At 38.4% G+C, this 21,454-nt stretch overlaps 1 protein-coding gene across 1 annotated transcript; it reads right to left on the bottom strand.

The window, feature by feature from the left end:
* Positions 1 to 14,568: 14,568 nt before the first annotated feature.
* On the bottom strand, positions 14,569 to 20,834 carry prss60.2 (serine protease 60.2). Its single transcript, XM_082137287.1, has 8 exons — positions 20,695 to 20,834; positions 18,235 to 18,255; positions 17,966 to 18,134; positions 17,589 to 17,857; positions 17,352 to 17,497; positions 15,911 to 16,124; positions 15,716 to 15,829; positions 14,569 to 14,941 (listed from the first exon to the last, which is right to left on the bottom strand). The coding sequence occupies exons 1-8, from the start codon at positions 20,741 to 20,743 to the stop codon at positions 14,937 to 14,939; spliced, it is 987 nt and encodes a 328-aa protein (XP_081993413.1). The 5' UTR covers positions 20,744 to 20,834; the 3' UTR covers positions 14,569 to 14,936.
* Positions 20,835 to 21,454: the final 620 nt, after the last annotated feature.

Raw genomic sequence — 21,454 nt, forward strand, 5'->3', positions numbered from 1 at the left:
CATCTTTAAGAATGGTGGTGTTGTAGATGTCTTGATTATTACTATAGTTGTTTTGAGTGGATGAAGGGGATAGAGAGGAAGAGAGAATGAGGACTAGTTTCCATTTCCAACTTTTTATTTTTTTCCAACTTCCAACAAAGTCAGTGAATCCCAATAGAGTAAGAAAAATGAGTTAATTAATGAAATGTGTTAATAAATATATAGGCTACTAAAACTCAGTGTACAGAATGGCAACATATATATATATATATATATATATATACACTTTTATAATATGAATATTACTATTATAATAAAAAAATTGAATTATTACATGTTTATTTTAACTTCTTCAGGGTTGGGCCATTTCTAGGCTTTTCCCCCCGACATTGCACTGTGCCTACTTCAGAGATCACTGTTCCCACCTATTTTGGCCTACCATCAAATGCCTGACCTCTTTAGAAAGCTGAGACCCTGTTTCTTAGGAAAGTTTCTTTGTGAAGTACTGGCACAGAGTTATAGAGGCTAGAATAAAAAAAACGTTTGTAAATACGTCAAGATTTCAACGAGATGAGAGTATTTGTGTTCGTGCAGATCACTCACCTTACATCAGGTACCACAGAGCCCGCCAGAAAGCTTGCCTGTGACAAGATGGCCGCCGGTGATGACGTTAGAGACGTCTAGCCTTTATTATGTATATCTATGGTAGCTGCATCCCAATTCGCCTACTTATACTACACCCTAAAAGTATGTACTATTTTTGAGAAGAAAAAGTACATACTTTTGAGTGTGTAGCAAAAGAGTAGGCAAGCTTTGGGACATACAACTTCGTCAATGTGATATGAGCAACCTGTCTGTCTTCTAGTAGCTGTGTCAAGAGAAATCTGAATCATTCCCTTCCGAAACTTGCAGAGACGGAGAGTGTGAGTAGGAGGTGTCCATGAGCTAGGAGCAGGAGCAACTTTTGCTAAGTATTCTGATTCATTATTTTGTCATTTTGCCTCCACATCCCCCCGATTGTCCGCGAGCTTCTCTTCCTGTCCATACGGTCATTTCTCTACTGTGCGACAGAGAGTCGCGTGGTTATGACGCAATCGTTAGCCCATTTTTTACAAAAACTGCTTCTACAGGGCCATAACGTAAGATACAAGGTAATGGAGCCTTTTATACATTTTCGTGTTTCTTTAGAAATAAATAATGGACAAATGGAGTCTTTAAACACCTCAGATGTAAAGTTATTCGCTGTCAAAGTGACGCCAAAATGAATGGGAGTCAATGGAATGCTAACAGCAGGTGGGGGTCTGCTAATCAATGGTGGCGCCCAGGGAAGCTTCAGTTTTTTCTGAAACATTACCCCCCTTTAACTAGGGATGGCAGACGCAAAACAGTCGTTCCGAAGCTTTGCGAGATCCCAAAGCGCAGATGTTTCGAAACACTGATCCGAAGCGTGATTCAAAACACCCATGTCACGTGACTATGGCCAAACGAAGCCTCGAAGTGTTTCACAGGTGTGGTCCGCCGAATCAGCGTTTGATTGACACGGTCGGGAACAGACCACACAATCGCACATCTGTATAAAAGTGAAATCAACGCATATTGACCTCGTGGGTTTTTGTGAGAGGAGTTTGATTTTGAGATAGCGGACTTTTGGTGATATAGTGACATAGTGCGATTTGATTAGTTATAGGCTATTTAGGCTTACATTTAAATGTACACAACACATTGACTGATAGGCTAGAGACAGACAGAGTATACATATAGTGACAAATTAATAGATACATAGATATAAATATAGACAGCTAGATTAATAGATAGATACATATATAGATAGATTAGATACATATATAGATAGATTATATACATAGATAGATTATAGATACAGATACATAGATTATATCTAGATCAGAATCAGAATCAGAATCAGAAAGAGCTTTATTGCCAAGTGTGCTTGCACCCACAAGGAATTTTTCTTGGTACTGAAGCTTCCAGTGCACATATACAAATACAAATACAACAAGAAACATAGTAATACAAATTCTAAGAATAAAATATATAAAAAAAATAAAAATAGTATAAAAAGTCAAAAAAGGGGTCACAGTTGGGTTTAGTCTGAATAAACATTTACAGATTATGAACATATTTACAGTATGTTGAGTAATATGAATTATAATATAAATATAAATATCACCTGAGTTAGAGAATATTACACTAGACAGTGGGAGTCTAGTGCATGTTACAGATTATGAACATATTTACAGTATTTTGAGTAGTATGAATAATATAAATATAAATATCACCTGACTTAGAGAATAGAATATTGCACTAGACAGTGGGAGTATTGCACTTACAGGCATATGCATTGGGGGGCATGTTAAGTGTTCAGAAGGGAAATGGCCTGTGGAAAGAAACTGTTCCTGTGCCTGGATGTTCTTGTGGCCAGTGATCTGTGTCGCCGTCCTGACGGTAACAGTTCAAACAGGGGGTGTCCAGGGTGAGTGGAGTCTGTGATGATTTTACCTGCTCTCTTCCTCACTCTGGAAGAGTACAGGTCCTGGAGGGTTGGCAAGGTGGCACCAATAATCCTCTCTGCAGTCCGGACTGTCCGTTGTAGTCTCCTGATGTCCGATTTGGTAGCTGAACCAAACCAGACAGTGATGGAAGTGCTTAAAACAGACTCAATGACAGCTGAGTAGAACTGGATCAGCAGCTCCTGTGGCAGATTGAACTTCTTCAGCTGGCGAAGGAAGTACAGTCTCTGCTGGGCCTTTTTCACAATGGAGTCAATGTGATTTGCCCACTTCAGGTCCTGAGAGATGGTAGAGCCCAGGAACCTGAATGACTCCACTGCTTCCACAGTGCTGTTCATGATGGTAAGAGGGGGGAGTGCTGGGGATTTTCTCCTGAAGTCCACAATCATCTCCACTGTTTTGAGCGTGTTCAGCTCAAGGTTGTTATAGCTGCACCAGACAGCCAGCTGTTCAACCCCCAGTCTGTAAGCAGACTCGTCACCATTTTGGATGAGACCGATGACGGTGGTGTCGTCTGCAAATTTCAGGAGCTTGACAGAGGGGTCTTTAGAAGTGCAGTCATTAGTGTACAGGGAGAAGAGCAGTGGGGAGAGAACGCACCCTTGGGGGGCGCCAGTGCTGATGGTGAGGGTCCTGGATGTGAGCTTCCCCAGTCTCACTCGCTGCTGCCGGTCCGTCAGGAAGCTGGAGATCCACTGACAGATTGAGGATGGCATGGAGAGCTGAGTCAGTTTGGCTGTGAGAAGATCAGGGATGATGGTATTGAAGGCCGAACTGAAGTCCACAAATAAGATCCGTGCATAAGTCCCAGGTCTGTCAAGATGTTGCAGGATATAGTGCAGTCCCATGTTGACTGCATCATCCACAGACCTGTTTGCTCTGTAAGCAAACTGAAAGGGATCCAGCAGGGGTCCAGTGATGTCCTTCAGATAGGCCAGCACCAGTCTTTCAAACGACTTCATGACCACAGACGTGAGAGCGACAGGTCTGTAGTCATTAAGTCCAGTGATTTTAGTTTTTTTGGGAACCGGAATGATAGTGGAGCGTTTGAAGCAGCAGGGAACTTCACACTGCTCCAATGATCTGTTGAAGATCTGCGTGAAGACTGGGGCCAGTTGGTCAGCGCAGGCTTTTAGACAAGCAGATGAGATGCCGTCTGGGCCTGAAGCTTTCCTAGTCTTCTGTTTTTTGAAGACTCGGCTCACGTCCTCCACACAGACCTTAAGCTCAGGTTGGATGGCAGAAGGGGGGAGGAGAGGGGTTGCAGGAGGTGATGGTGGATGTGTGAAGTGCACATCAGAGCGGGTGTGAGGTGTGAGTCTGGGCTTCTCAAACCTGCAATAAAATGCATTGAGAGTGTCGGCCAGTTGTTGATTCTCCACAGATCGGGGGGATGGTGATTTGTAGTTGGTGATGTTCCTCAGGCCTCTCCAGACTGATGCCGGGTCGTTGGCTGAAAACTGGGTTTTCAGCTTTTCAGAGTAGCTTCTTTTAGCAACTCTGATCTCCTTTGTCAGTCTGTTTCTGGCCTGGTTATACAAGATTTTATCCCCACTTCTGTAAGCATCCTCTTTGGCATGACGAAGCTGTTTGAGTTTCCCAGTAAACCATGGTTTATCATTAGTGAATGATAAGAATGTCCTGGTAGGAATGCATGTATCCTCACAGAAACTGATATATGATGTTACAGTATCTGTGAGCTCATCCAGATCGGTGGCTGCAGCTTCAAAAACAGTCCAATCAGTGCAATCGAAGCAGGCCTGTAGATCCTGCTCTGCTTCATTGGTCCATCTTTTTACAGTCCTTATTACAGGTTTAGCTGATTTCAGTTTCTGCCTGTAGGTCGGTATAAGATGAACCAAACAGTGATCAGAGAGCCCCAAAGCTGCCTGTGGGACGGAGTGATACGCATTCTTTATCGTGGTGTAACAGTGGTCCAATATATTACTGTCTCTGGTAGGACATGTAACATGCTGTCTGTATTTTGGCAGTTCACGGGAGAGATTTGCTTTGTTAAAATCCCCAAGAATGATTAAAAGAGAGTCTGGGTACCTTTGTTCCATTTCAGCTATATGTTCAGCCAGCTGTTGTATCGCCGCGCTCACACACGCGTCTGGAGGAATGTAAACATTCGCGAGAATACATATCTAGATACATATTTAGAGACATAGATAGATTATAGATACATATCTAGATACATAGATAGATTCAGATAGATACATAGATAGATAAAATGGAGGCTCCCCAGAAGAGATGCTGTACATCTGTGGTGTGGGAGCATTTTCCGTTTAGAAACCCCAAATAAAGTGAGATGTGTGTATTGTGATCGGCAGCTAGCCTACTACAACAATACATCATCCATGATGCGCCATTTGAGGAGAATTTGAAATTTGCGTATTTGCCCAGAACTCATGATCCACTAACTTACAGGAAAGAGAGAGCAGTAATCTTTCCTCATTTGTATGTCCTAGCTAAAAATATATATTTGCACGTCAGCAACAAGAGTCCCTTGTGAGAGGATTTTTTCAAAGGCTGGAGAAATTATCTGTAAAAAAAGAAGTAGGCTAAGTCCTTCCACAGCAGAGAAATTAATATTTTTTAATAAAAATCTCTAAAAAAGTGAGACATTGTGGCTTGATTTATTTTATTAATATTCATTTTGCAGGACCAAAATAACATTATGCACAGTGAGGAGGCAACAGGTTACAAGCTTCACATATTAGAAAAATACAATAATAAAAAAACAACACATTTTTTTAATGGCTCGTCAAGGTTGTTTCAGATCAACACCTGCAAGTGACCACTAGGTGTCACCGTTGAGACGGGTGTCGGATTGATTCGAAGCATCGAAACAATATGGCCCATTTGGTTCAACTGTTTCATTGCTTCACGAAGCCTCGATCTGCCCACCACTACCTTTAACACGCTAGCATTCTGCTAATGAACGCTGATTGGTCAGTGAAGGACTGATTATGACCAGAGATACGGCTTGATGGCATCGTGTGTGTGTGTGTGTATTCAGCGTGGTCTTCAAAAAAAAAAAAAAAAGCTCTGTCACCTGTGTCAGCTGTGTTGTCGATGCCTCGAGAGAAAAGAAAGTGCAGAGCGCGAAAGCACCAAAGTGACTGAAGGATTGCCGTAAAGCAGTATCTCTGGTCGTACGATGTGTATGACGTCACTGACATTTTAAAGCCTTTTTAAAGCAAATAAGTGACTCTAAAAAATCTAACACCCAGCAATGTGTAATTTCTTTGCATCTCCTTTCAAATACAACATTCAAATTACTAGACAAAAAATTATATCCTGAGAAAAGTGGATTTTGAGGGGTATACGCTGATTTCACGCAGCCGTTATTTTGAAATCGAAAGCGAGGCTCCGGTGGGAAGAAAACCGGAAGTGTCGCCTTTAATCACAGGAGAGTCGTGAATGCGATGGCGTATTGTTGTGTTTAATGATGGTGTGTCAATTCTAAAACTGTACATACATTTCTTTCATACTTTAGACTATATACAGTGAAATTCATTTATATATAATTCAGAATGTAAAAAAAGAAGCAGGAATGAACTATATATATATCCTATATTGAATATTAACATCCAATAGTGTAAATCGCGGCAGCAGCTTCAGGTTGGTAATCCAAGGCATTGTTGTTTATCTTTACTTCCGGGGTTCTTCCCACCTGAGCCTCACTTTCGATTTCAAAATGGCGGCTGCGTGAAGCGTATAGACCATAGATATTATATAGAGACTAGATGCCCTATAGGGACGTCCCGCGTGACGTCACGCCATTTAGAGCAGCCATCTTGACGGAATAGAAAATGCTAAACCGCTGGTGATAATACAGCTCGTCGCGAAATATTCATCTATTTACCAACCTTTGCGGTGATGATTGAAAAATCCTTCCCCGCTGGCGTCCAAATCAAAGAGTTGCTGACCCATCCGGACTCGTGATACCGATAGCCTGCTAAGCATTTGTATGCTTTTAATGAAGCTCCGGTGTAGCGTGATGGGAAGTGAATAAGGTAGCTGTAAATGTCACCGAACTCAATGTCAGGAAGTTTTTCTACACATTTAATGCCTGTAAAAAGAACTCGTGGTGCTTCATATGGATCTATGATTCCTAATTATTTTATCTTCCTCTTGTATATTTCTTTTTATGATGACAATGACGTGAAGAGTTAGCTGACGGCCGCTGCGCTAATAATAGATAGGCTAGTGGCCAGTGACCGCGACGCTGAAGTGTGTGAGAACAAATGAATAACATCAGTGCGAACCACGAACATTTATTTATTTATTTGGATTAAATATTGAAATATTACATTTTAATCATTCTGTGTCATTTTTCAATGTCAGTCTTTTCACTATTTACATGTTTACGCCCAAAATGCTATAATATTCAAAGTAGTTGACTGTCGTTCTCCTCTACCCTGTGTACATTATTGATTAAATACTAGCCTAACGTTAGCCTATTTAAAATCGTTACAGGCACCTCGCGAGCATTCATTCATTCAACTATTTTAAAAGACTGGAATGAACACCAGCACACACAAGCAATCTTTTTTTATAGTCAATTTAATAAATAAAAATGGTATGAAAAACAGGTATGAAATGTCAGAAAGAGAAAAAAAACTTAATGGGAAGACGAGCATAGGACTGCTGCAGCTTAGTGGATAAATATATTTAGCCTATTTATTATTAAGATTGCACAGTTGGAAAGAAAATATATTTATAGGAACATTTCAGCAGGCTCAAGATAATTATACAGTGACCATTATTCATTATTTTAATCAATTCGCAGCCATATAAGTGATAATCCGCATTCTCATGTATGTGCGCTTGTGCAATAGTATTCCGTCAAAATGGCTGACACGCGGCTAGGGGTCACGTGACTGGGAGATCCCTATTGGCCGCTGGGCACTGAGAAATGCGGCCGCCATCTTAAACCGGTCGTGTTCCTAGTTTCGTTGCGTGGCAGCAGTGAAGATGCTAGAGCACTGTGGAGTATTTTCCTGTTCTAATCGGCGGACCATCGCAAATAGGGCCCAGGGGATTACTTTTAACATTACCGTACTATTGGTTGTATTTTGTGAATAGAATATTACCAGATAATTGAGAAGGAGCAAGGATCTTTGATATTACTGTACTGATATCGTAGCCAGCTAACGTTAGCTAGGCAATGTTTACTGCACCAGCCGGTGTTCACCTGACATGGAGAGGTGGGGTAAAGTAATAATTACAAGAGCTTCTCGGTTATTTTAGTCCCGTCTGAATGTGCCATCTCAGTAATCATTTCGGACAATGTCAGTAAAGATTACGGCGACTTTTACCTTCTGTAAAAAGGTCCAGGAAAATTACCTCAGGTAACGTTAACGTTTATAGACGTGCGAATAGATCCTCTGTAAATCAAGTAATTTCGTGTTTAAAAGTAGTTTCCTGTGGTTTTTCAAGTATTGAGACGCCTGAAAAGGCATTCAGTTGCGTGTTTTCTCCCTCCCTCAACTCAAGTGTTTTCCACATACCATTCAGATCAGAAAGAAGTTCGAAAGCACTTGTAAGAGGCACGAAACTTACTTTTACCGCAATCCAATCTTAAGTTAATTCATACATTGTTCGACCGGACATAACTGTTATATATATATATATATATATATATATATATATATATATAGGCCTATATAGGTTATTTGTGTTTGCGCACGTGATATCAGGAAGCAATGTAAATGTAAAACACACACGTTTCTTCAACTTATTAAAATATCTTACTTTACTGCAACTATCTGTTTCTGCTTCTTTATCATATTTATAGTGTGTGATTTATAAAATACCTTATATCCTACATCACATATTTTGATTTTGGACGTCTGGTCACTTTATATCTTATATCAGAATATTATATTACTGTTAAGCCTACTATGAATATTAAAATACGCCGAACCATGTGTCCTGTATAATAGCTACATGAATGACCTTTGCAGCAAAAAAACCCGCGTGAAAATCAGTTCGGAATTCAGTGAGGTATGATTAATTAAATGCGCTGACAGCTCATTGCACCTGCCATACAGATTACACTGAGTGGAGCGGGTGACCGGTCTAAGATGGCGGCCCCACGGCTCGCCCGCGCCAGTAGGCAGTAGCGTATGAGGCGCCGGACTGGACAAAAGAGAAGCGAACTGCGCGAGCGAGCGACAATGCTCGAGAGAGACCGAAAGTGCGCGAGAGAGACCGAGTGTGTCTGCGCGCGCGAGCGAAAGTGCGCGAGAGTATGGCAAGCCAAGAGGCTCAGAAATACGCCATAGATGAATCGCGTTTAAAGCCAAACGCCGTAAAATACGGCGTTTTAAACCGTATTGGACGCCGTAAAATACGCCGTTGTAATTACAAACGCCGTAAAAGACGCGCGAAATACGTCAATGACGCCGTATTTGACGGCGTTTTAGTGTGCATGGAAAGCGCCGCTTTTTACGCCGTTCATCTCGCCATATGACGCCGTAAAAAACGCCGTTTTGGTTGCACAGAGCGCGCGCTATTTACGGCGTTTTGCTTATAGTATAATGAGACACGCCCACTGATTTCCACAGCCAGTAAGTTTGAACTGTTCTCTCCCAATCAATGATGAACTGAGTCAGACCAGACGAATTCAGCACGGATCATTTGTGGTAATCCAATTCGTATGCTTCCAAGGAATTATTAATTTTATGTTAATTATTAATATTAATCCAAGCTAAATAATAAACTGAAATTAAAGAAAATATTAAAGATCATTCAAATCAATAAAGCAAAATGAATAGGATTTTCACATTTTAAAATTTGAGCCGGAACATGTGAACATGGGTGACACATGACTTGCCTGCTTGTTGTGCTAGTTGAGATTGCTGTTTGCCTCGATCGTTTCAGGGAAAAAAATGTCAAAAAAACAGCTAAGTTTGCTTACATTTTTAAAATACGCTGGCCAGTCAGATCCCAAACAAGCAAAAATCGTTTCTGCTGATCAAGAATGTGGAGACCATGGTGGACACAGCAGTAGTATCGACATAATATCTCGTTATTTCGAGATATTTCACATATTATGTCGAAATAACGAGATATTATGTTGATATAACATTATTATTAATAATAGCCTACATCTTTATTTGAATGTGCTGAATGTTGCGCTTGTTCAATTTAATAAAACTTTAATTGTGATCATTAAAATAACTGAATATTAAATATTTAGTGGCCAAGTTTTGCGCAGCTCCCCCTGTCAATGATCTAGCACCCCCTCAGCACATGCGTTAAAAATTCTCTGGCGCCGCCCCTGCAGAGAAGCTACGTAGGCAGTGTAAATTTTATTAATTTTTTTTCGTTACCTCCAACCCCCGTTTTGAGTCGCCGGATTGTTCAGACATTGTATCAGAATTATGGATAGAGTATAGAGTTATGGATGTTATCCTGTTTTTTCTCCGTTCACAGAAGCACTACAGGTGAATACGATGATGAATCCCCCTATTCTGTTGCTGCTATTTTACATGCAGGCTAAAACAAAAAAAATATTTTTGGTAGGCCTATTTTTAATGGGTCACAGTCACTTGTTCATTCTAATTTAATTTAATTTTAATTTAACATAATCTTGTCGGTTAATGAATGGAAGATCGCGTCGGTTGAAGGTGGAAGCAAAAAAAACCCGAAATGAATTCAGTTTGTTGATAAAAAAAAAAAAAAACATTTCTCATTTCCGTTTAGTTTAAGTTTTTCAACTAGTTATATTTTCCTTTATTTCAGGTTTATTTCGATTAGCATTTCAATGTTTTTAATAGTTTTAGTTTTACCTAACTAACCCTGCCTGGGCAAAACATCGACAGAACTGTCAATTTTACAACTCTTTCAAGCCACGAATTTTTACAAATATTCACGAATTATTTAATGCCGGTCTGGGACACAATATTAGGCCAATCACACTCATCCAGGCCAATTAACCTACAGCTATTGTTGCAAGCATAATTTACATTTCTTTTAAGAATAATTACTCAAATGTGGTAAAGAAATAACTAGGCTATGTTATTTTTATTAATGAATATAATATGAATAAAACACGAATTTAATTAGCCTACAAAAATCGGAACACTATTTAATTCTGGAAGGAGAAGCTTATATACCTACCAACAAATCTGCCACATTTTTTAGAAATAGCAAAAAATACATTCGTCTTATTTTTTTTTTCAAATAGGCCTATTTAAAACACACAAATTCATAGGGCATTCTATGGGTTATATCAATATGTTGTTATTCAGCACAGATGGAAATGTGCCGAGTTAAGCCAATACGACTTGGATTCTTTTCCTTGTTTAATAACTCCTCATATACGAGCATAAGAATTCGAATTGGATTACCACAAATGATCCGTGCTGAATTCGTCTGGTCTGACTCAGTTCATCATTGATTGGGAGAGAACAGTTCAAACTTACTGGCTGTGGAAATCAGCGGGCGTGTCTCATTATACTATAAGCAAAACGCCGTAAAATAGCGCGCGCTCTGTGCAACCAAAACGGCGTTTTTTACGGCGTCATATGGCGAGATGAACGGCGTAAAAAGCGGCGCTTTCCATGCACACTAAAACGCCGTCAAATACGGCGTCATTGACGTATTTCGCGCGTCTTTTACGGCGTTTGTAATTACAACGGCGTATTTTACGGCGTCCAATACGGTTTAAAACGCCGTATTTTACGGCGTTTGGCTTTAAACGCGATTCATCTATGGCGTATTTCTGAGCCTCTTGGCTTGCCATACGAGAGAGACCGAGTGTGTCTGCGCGCGCGAGCGAAAGTGCGCGCGAGAGACCGAGTGTGTCTGCGCGCGCGAGCGAAAGTGCGCGAGAGAGACCGAGTAGTGTCTGCGCGCGAGAGAGACCGAGTGTGTCTGCGCGCGAGAGAGACCGAGTGTAATATAATATAAAATAAAAACAAGAATTAAATTATTACCACTGAATCAGCAGGATGTAGCTTATACTTTCTTTCTCTCTTAACAGACTGTTGTCTTCAATTCATATTATTATTCAATAAACCAAACCCCAGTGTTACCCGTCCCTAAATAGAACCACAAAACTGGCAAATTACTGATAAATTACACAATTAAAAGAGACAACTTCTTTCAAAATATCGATTCAGTGACCATGACTTGGATAAAGACTTGGAAATGGAGAACGGACGACATAAACTCATGGATACCAAGAAAGAGAACAGAGACTATGCAGACTGTGATTTGAATCAGATAGAAGATGGAAAAACTTTTTTGTCTGTCCCAAGTAGCCTACTACAAGGGAATATTTTTTCTACAATTTGCAGCACTGAATTTGTCATTCTTTAGCCTACTCTAAGTGACTCAGAGAAACATTACTATTTTGCTCGAAAAAAAAATATTATTTTATATTGTAATTATTTTTTATATGCATTGTATTTATAATTAATATTAGGAAAGACTAGAGATAGTATCTTCTGTTATAATTATTATTATTGCAATTAATATGACCTATTATTATTTAAATAATATCAAATAAGCCCTGCATGACATAATGATATTATTATAAATTAGCATTGGTCTCTTAAACATATGTATTTAAGCACGAAAAAGTAAATTATGAGTTAGAATATCAACAGGTGATACAGTACGTGAGCAAAGGCACTAAGTTGCAGGTAAAATGGGCCAATATAAAAAAATAGAACAACACAGGTAATTTCGGCTGAAATCATTTTATTTTTAACAGTAAATTGACACTGCTATCTTAAGTCTGATAAAGCAAATGCATTTCATTACGCTAAATAGAAAGTTTAACGAATATTTTATTAAAAAATACAATTCAAACTTAACTGATCATAATCATAGTGTTTATGTACACTGGTGTATTTTGTGTGCATGTGTGTATGCTTGTCAAATAATGTCAAACATTTTGTTAAAGATGATAACATCTCAGAAAAAGAAAGAAAAAAACACTTTATTTCCTGTAGCTACATATCAGACCAATTAGATGTTTTGCTGCATTCTTATCAAAGGGAGTCTTTGCAGATATACCATCTAGATGCCATTATCCTCTCCACAGCTCTCGTGGTACTGATCTCGATCTCGGTGAATAACATCCAGTCATTGTTATTTGACGCTTAAGAAACGTAAAACCTGGTTGTGGTACAGTGTTCATTAACTATATAGGTTATGAAATCTTACTATTACTGCCTGAATTCAATCTTATTAAATCGTATATGAAAGTTTTTGCTCGAATAATTTATATTTATTAAATAGTTCAAAGCAAGACGTGTGTAGTAGGCAGCCTACTGATTATTGCTGTCCATTAATCTAACGTCCATGCCTCGTCTTATATAATAATTATATATTACTTTGTACCAATTAGCCTACTAAACTAATGCTCGGACACACTCGGTCTCTCTCGCGCGCAGACACTACTCGGTCTCTCTCGCGCGCAGACACTACTCGGTCTCTCTCGCGCACTTTCGCTCGCGCGCGCAGACACACTCGGTCTCTCTCGCAAACTTTCGCTCGCGCGCGCAGACACACTCGGTCTCTCTCGCGCACTTTCGGTCTCTCTCGAGCATTGTCGCTCGCTCGCGCAGTTCGCTTCTCTTTTGTCCAGTCCGGCGCCTCATAGTAGCGGTCGATAGGGCGTCTATCTATATGATGTCTGCACTCGTCCTGTGAGCGCCCTCATATGGAACCAGAGTGGAACTGCAACCAGTTCAGAAGCCGGAAGTTTACTGAGAGTGAAACTTCTCCCCTTATTAGACATTCTCTGGATGTACTACAGGCCAAAAGTTTGGAAACATGACTATTTTTAATGTTTTTGAAAGAAGTTTTTTCTGCTCATCAAGCCTGTATTTATTTGATAAAAAATACAGATTTTTTTAATATATATATTGTGATATATTATTACGATTTAAAATGATTGGTTTTCAATTTATTATACTTTAAATGATCATTTATTCCTGTGATGCAAAGCTGAATTTTCAGGATCATTACTCCAGTCTATCACATGATCCTTTAGAAATCATTCTAATATTCTGATTTATTATGAGTGTTGGAAACAGTTCTGCTGCCTAATATATTTGATGAATAAAAGGTTAAAAAGGAACTGCATTTATAAAAAAAAAAAAAATTCTAATAATATAAATCTTCTTTACTATCACTTTTTATCAAATTAACACATCCTTGCTGAATAAAAGTATTGATTTATTTCAAAAAAAGAAAGAAAAAAAATGACTGACCCCAAATTATTGACCAGTAGTGTATATTGTTGTTACAAAAGATTTCTATTTTTAAAACATTTGCTTCTTTTTTTATTTTTTTTTATTTTATTTTTTTTATTCATCAAAGTATCCTAAAAAAGTATCACAGGTTCTGAAAAAATATTAAGCAGCAGAACTGTTTCCTACTTTGATAATGAATCATCATATTAGAATGATTTCTAAAAGGATCATAGACTGGAGTAATGATCCTGAAAATTCAGCTTTGCATCACAGAAATAAATGATAATTTAAAGTATAATAAATTGAAAACCAATTATTTTTAAATTGTAATAATATATTACAATATAAAAAAAAAAAATCTGTATTTTTTATCAAATAAATGCAGGCTTGATGAGCAGAAGAAACTTCTTTCAAAAACAGAAATAGTAATGTTTCCAAACTTTTGGCCTGTACTGTATGTACTAATATTCTATTTTCGAATACAATTTTGGACGGATAGTATGCGAATTGGGACGCAGCGACAAAATTTGTGATATGATATGTATGTAGTAAGAATTTACCTGTTCTCACATCGCTCCCTGTTGGAGAGATTTATTACAGCATTAAAAGACAGACAGTGTTTAAAAGTATTTAATGATTCTTATCAAATCCATGATATCATTATACATACATTGCTTATTATAAAAACGATATATGTTCAAGAATTTAGTGACATAAATATGAATTTAAACTCAAAGAAATCCCCACTAATTGTTCAGCAACATACTGTGATCACAAATGAAGACATCAATTTTAAATTCCATGTCATTGTTATATATAACATTTTTATATAAGAAATGTACATTTAAAAAAAAGCTTAATGAAGAAAAAAAGTTTAAAGTGTCTACAATTAATCTAGCTGGTTACGAGCTACAACTGGAAAGGAAGAAAAATAAAAGAGAGAGAGGTAATAATAGACTACTAATGGAGTGAGGTAAGTGCTGTTGTTAAATTTATGTTGAACATAAACAATATACATTTACACCCCTGAGTGAAGTCAGTGCAGCAGATCTTTGACAGACTGTTTGCACTGTGCAACGTTTCCAAAGCAGCGCTGAAGTAAAATAGTAGAACATGCAGATAAAGATATTTTATCCCCTGACTTGTGTGCAAGTGAGGTGCTTATTAGCCTGTTTTTGAACAATCCAGGGAGTTATGACATACTTCACACTGCAGAGACACAAAAACAAAAGTGAGTTGGAGCAAGAAAGAGTTACTTTTGGTCTTCACTTTTTGGACATGCAAAGTGTAGCCTATGTTTAATGCATGTTATGGTGTGCAGCAATAAAACATAGCCCACCAAATCAAATAATAATAAACTAATAAAACATATCAAAGCAAGTGGCATTTATTGAATTTAAAAAAAAAAAAATTTAAGCAAGACATTTCAAGAATTTTAGGTTGAAAATGAGGTTCCAAACGTAGGTTCGGGAGGAGCCTAAAACATTCAGTCCCGTCAATCATCATTACGAGCATACTATAAGCAGCAGACACCACGTCATCCCATTGACAAATTCTTCAGGCAGCCCTCCTTCTCCCCCTACATTTTTCTCTCTACTTCTATGCGCAGTTCCGATATAGTTTTTTTTTTAAACTCAGAGCTCGAGCCAAGCCTCAGGTTCGAGCCTCATCCAAGGACAGCAAGCCAAGTTAGTTTAATTTTAACCTTTAAGGCTAAATAGGCAGGTGAACTCATGAAATGAATACAAAACAATAGATATACTTTTCAAAATGAAGACAAAAACACTGACTTCATACATACTTCCATTAACAATCACCTCAAGTAATTGCAAAAAAGTAAAGTAATCTGGGAAAGTGACTAGCACCATTTGTTTGCAGATGTCACGTGGTTTGATAGTTTGCTTTTAAGGCAACAACTCTTTTATAAGTGAATTATGTTTGTGTTTCTTTGTGTATTATGGAAATGAATGTGTTTGGGCTTACCGGCACAACGCTGTCTATAATCACTGCAGCATTTTGTTGTGCAGTTAGTATTGCAGTTGCAGCGATTGAAAAGGCTATACTTCTCGTTGCATCTTCCCCTACAGGAGGTTGAGGCTGCGCATACAAACAAGCATTAATCAAACAAGTATGCTTTGAGTGGATATATGTGTTTAGGTGTGTGAGAGAGGGTTTTACTTAGGCTGGCAGAGGAGCATGAGTTTGGGGGGTTGAAGGTGACAAATCCCGGCAGGTTCGTACCAATGTTGTTCGTGATCCAGGACTGATATCGAGACACACGGGTGTAAACCCCAGGAGAGTTGGGATCGGCACAGCCATACCCCCAGCTGGTGATACCAGCCAGAACCCACACTGTACACTGCTGACTCACCATTGGACCACCAGAGTCACCCTACAGAGAGGGACAAAGAGAAAGAAAAAGGAGATGGATGGGGTGCTATTTGATCAAGATGGGACAGTTACATGCAACAGGAAAATGGCAGTCCGGGTCCGCACTCCAACCTCTGCCCCACAGGAGCACTACAGCCCTTGTGTTTCATGTATATTTACACTACTGGAGCTATTCAACATCAAACATTTACACTAAATGAGCAATGTGAATTCCAGGAATATACAGTAGGTTTTAAAATGCTATCTTGAATGTTCACGGAAGCTGTACAAGCTTAGATTATTTGTAGTGAAGGGGGTGAATTGGAATCCACTGCTGCTTCAATGTATATGTAATGAGTGATTATAATCAAGGTATTAATCAATATATTTCCTTCTAAATATCAAATGAGTTGAATGACTTCTCTGGAGATTTTACTTTGTTATACAAGTTACCAGTGTGATCACTGAAATGTTTTTTTCATGCATTCTTTAATGTCTTTATTTGATATCTGAATGCAGTAACAGTGCTTGCTTATTTAGCCCGGCTTCCAGAAATGAAATAGGGACATGTTTTGTGTTTGAGAAAGGTCTTCAACGTATTAAAACAAATAGGGGTCATTGAAGCCAATAGTTTAAGGGACCATTTCTCAGTGAAAGCCTATATTTTTTCCATTTAAAAGTGTCCTATCCTTGAGAGAAAGAACTTGTTATCTTGATGTTTTGAGACAGGACTCCTGTTTATAGTTAGAGCCTAGCCAAATCCAACCTTGGAACCGTGTCGGTGTGTGTGTTAGTTTTCTTGGTTACAGGTTAAGGAACAGGTTGTTGTTCGGGACATGCTGGCACCCAGCAACCCAAATCTGCGACCTGGAAGGTCACGACATGCCTAACTTCAGGGGTTAGAGGGGTCATTCTATTCTAAATGTGATGTGGATGTGGCCATGCTGGGTGAGTGGAAAACTAGAGAGAAAAGACCTTGAAGAAGGAGTATGAGAAGGGAATTTCCTGGGCTGGGTGTCAGGTCTTGCTCACGTCACGGGGTCGCTGCTGTGATTTTGTGACTAAGCCTCTTGCAAGAGAGTAAATATCTTTTAAAATACAATTTGATTCTTGGTGTCTCTTATGCAGTGATGATGATTGTTTAATTATTGTTTTTGCCACAACAGGGTCTTCTTTCAAACATCTGGTCCTTGGGTCCTAAACTGTTAACCCCTAACAGTAGTAATAATCTGGTTGGGGTTTGTTGTACCTGGCAGGTGTCTTTGCCTCCCTGCGTTAAACCAGCACAGATCATGTTGTTGGTAACAGATCCAGAACCCAGCAGAGTATTACATCGAGTGTTGTCCACGACTGGAACCATAGTTTCCTGCAGAGTCCCAGGAGCAGGTAGGCTCACTGAACGTACACAAACGCACTCATAATTATAAATAAATGATGTTATAAGTTGATGCAAATGTGAATTTATGAGTTTGTGTGTGTTTTCTACCTCCAGACTGAACATCTCCCCATCCTGTGATCCAGCTGCTGGTGCCGGCACTGAAGACGCTGTTCTGGGCTGCCAGACAAACAGGTTTAATATAGTTATTGAAGGTAACAGTGGAGGAAAGGCGCAGCAGAGCGATGTCATTGTCATTTGTGTTGCTGTTGTAAGAGCTGTGAACGATTTTCGTTCTCACAGTTCTTGTGACTTCATTGGCATTGGATCCCTGCTGTGTCCTCCTTCCCAAATACACACGCAGACTGGATAAGGTCACACTAGATACAGTCAAAGTACATGTAAGTGAGAAGAACAAAACAATATACCAAGTACCTTCTACCAATAAATAAATAAAAATTAAAAACGTGTTTTGATGTGAATTTTACCTAGGTAAACAGTGAGCTGCCGTCAGCACCCATTCATTGTTGATGAGGGAGCCTCCGCAAAAATGACCTCCATAGGTAGGGCTGTGCAGACTGACCTGCCACGGCCACGACCCATCGGGAGCGTTCACACCACCCACAATACGGGTGTTTAGAGGGGCTTGTCCACAAACTATGAGAGAGAAAGAGAGGAGAGTGATTGTTCACATTAGCATATCTACATTAATTATTTGACTTAATGTCGACATCTGAAGAAAGAGAAAAGCTCTTACCATTCAGCTGAGAAAGTGAACCTGCAAGGGCAGAAATAAAGTGCACATTAGAATAATTCATTTTGATGTTTTCCTTAATAATGACACTGCCAGAAATCCTTGCTCTGATAATGGTAGATTAAACTTGTGAGACTGCACATGCAGAAAACATCTCTGGTCAAACAGGTTTAAATCAGCCTTCTTGCTATTCAACAAGAGACATCCTGCAAGTACATTCCATATGCATGGTAGGTGTGGCTCACAATATAAAACATCTATAAGTTTCTGTAAAAGTAACAAAAGAAATAAATTTTTTTTTTGAAATATTAAAAGAATGTTGCCCAGAAAGAGAATTTAACAGATTATCTCACAAACCTTTTTGCTTTGAATCTTATGTAAAAATAGTTACTGTGAACATGGATGTACACTGCGATTTTTTTTATTTCAGTCAAAGCGTGAAAAGACATTGTTACTTTGCACACACACACACACACACACACACACACACACACACACACACACACACACAACAATTTACCACTTTATTTACAAAAATATTGACCTGCAACCCAGTAACACGACGCATGCGTGTTGTGCTGGCAAACGCACTTTGGATAATATAATTTTGTAAATAAAATCACTCGCGTTGCTATTTAAAATTGAGGTTAAATCACTGGAGTCACATGGATTACTTTTATGATGTCTTTACTATCGTTCTGGACCTTAACTGTGCTCCCAATGGAGGGGCAGAAAGATTTCATTTGTGTTCCGAAGATGAACGAAATTTCGGGTTCCAAACTAAAGTGAACAAAGATGCCTTCACGAAGGGTAGCCTACATGCTAGTTGTTTTGTTTTGTTTTGTTTTGTTCGTGATATATTTCACACATTTGTGTCATGTGGGTGATTCTATGATTGCAGGTAGGCCTACATTTGGTGTCCAAAGTCATTATTTTTTGTTTATTGTTTAAAAGTCTTAATCATGATTTCATTCGTGCCATGTGCTCTTAGCATTTATGCTAGCAAGTGGAGTTTTTGGCTAAAAAGTTTAAAATGGTCAATTCTGTTACCAAGGAAGAGTAACGATGTTGCCTAATTAGTCATCGACCCCTCGAATTTGACCGAGGGAGCGAGTCTGATATGTATGTAGCCTACACTTTAGGCAGCTCCACATACCACAATGCAACGCGATTTTGACATCACTGCATATTGCGTTTAATTTACCACCACCACAAAGTCATTCATAGGTACGTGATCAAAGATTAGTTTTAAAGGATGAAATGATTGTCTACAGGGGGACTCTAACTTTTTGAAATGTATCTCCAATTATAGAGTCACCCATTTCATGTTTAAATAAGTTTAATAAGTAATGCGTTATGTAATGCAGGGTCCAAACTTCAAAGATGAGATTGCACATTTTAAAGTTGAGAGCAGAAAAATACACTCTCACACACAAATATATATACATTTTATGTATATATATATATATAAAAAGTAAAAAAAAAAAAAATTCTATATGTGTTTGTGTGAGTGTATTTCTCTGCTCTTAACTTTAAAATGTACAGTCTCATCTTTGGACCCTGCATTACCTAACACATTTCTTATTTATGAAACTTATTTAAACATTACATGGGTGATTCTATAAATATATTTATTTGCAACAGTTATGTTGCAATAATAAGACATTTATGTCATAAGAACAGCTAATCAGCAAGTGCCCTGCTCCCTCCAATGTCCCCACTTCAAGGGCTCTGCCCTTTGAAGGGAGTAGCCTAGGGCATAACACTTCTGTTTGGAATTTGCCTGTACTTTACTGAACTGCAAATTTCATGTTGATGAGTAAGTCATGCACTTATTTTTAAGTTGCACCACTTAGGGAGGGAGGGTTTTCAATGTGGAAAAACTATAACCTCAAATAAAAATAGGTCTAACTATTATTATTATTTACATTAAAACTTTATAATGACAACTTTGGGGCACTATTCAATAGCCTATCTAACATTAGAGTGAACTTGCAATGTGTAGAAAATCGGATATCAATAAAACACGTTAAATTCATTTGAAAGGATTATTGCTGCTTCTATAGTCATCAGTGTAGCCTATATTTAACAAACTATACACATTTTTTGCTAGTACTTAGGCTATATTTAAATGTCAGAAACATAAAATAAACATTATATGGTTAAAAACACAGAACAGTTGTGTTGAGGCTAGCGCTGCCAGCCAAAGCGCGAACGCAGATTTTAATTTAGCAGTTGATAACGTGACGCACTGAAGTTCTAATCACACCGGTGTGATCGCACGTTTCAAATGGTTAAATGGCAAAAGTAAAAATCTATAAAAGACTCTGTTATGAGTCATTATTTTCATTGACTGCTCTTTTGTCCTGTGCCACAAAGAAAACCTAAAATATATTCACTTTTTAGTATTATGTCTTTGTTAATAGTTATCCTCGCTTTAATAGACATATCATGAGACCTTACCTTTTACACACATGAGCAGGGTCAAAGTCACACACGTTGATCTCCACATCTTCACACAGTCACTCTGTTCCTTAGCAGAATGGATGCTGGTGGTAATTTGGTACAAAGTGACTCTTACAGTCCCTTTTATGTGTGTCTCTCAAATTGCTCTTCTTGTCACTCACTCACCTGCCCACTTCTTTTCCCGTAATGCAATTCCTCCGTTTCATTCTTCACATTCTTTTATGCCAAAGATGACAAACCACTCTTCACTGAGAAAATTTTTTACACAGTCTGTACTTCTTGTAGGCATTGTTAAGGTATGATTGTGCAGACATGCAACAGGAAACATCTATTAGGTCCTTGTCAGAGAAGTCACAGAGACATTTTTATATAGGAAATTGATAACTTTCTGCTCATTTGATAGTTCATAATTTTCATAATTTTTCAAAAGAATTTCAAACTGGCCCAACAAGTGTATTTCAGAAGAAAAAGAAAAAATGTGGAATGGCAAAGGAAAATATCTTAAGACATCATGACAACACATTCCTTCTGTCTTTTTTCTTTTAGTCTTTCTTTTCTTGCTTTATTTCTGGTAACACATGCATAAAGAAAAAAACATACAGTACTACTTAAAAGCCATGACAATAATGCCCTTTATTCTCAGACACAGACAGTGGGGTGTGGTGAATGATTACGTATGGAAACTTATTGTCAGATGGCAACCATTATTACTCATAAAAGACTTACTCAAGATAACTGAGTCAGTTTGTGTTGAAAT

Source organism: Leuciscus leuciscus (assembly GCF_965113295.1).
Source record: "Leuciscus leuciscus genome assembly, chromosome: 14".
NCBI lineage: Eukaryota > Metazoa > Chordata > Actinopteri > Cypriniformes > Leuciscidae > Leuciscus > Leuciscus leuciscus.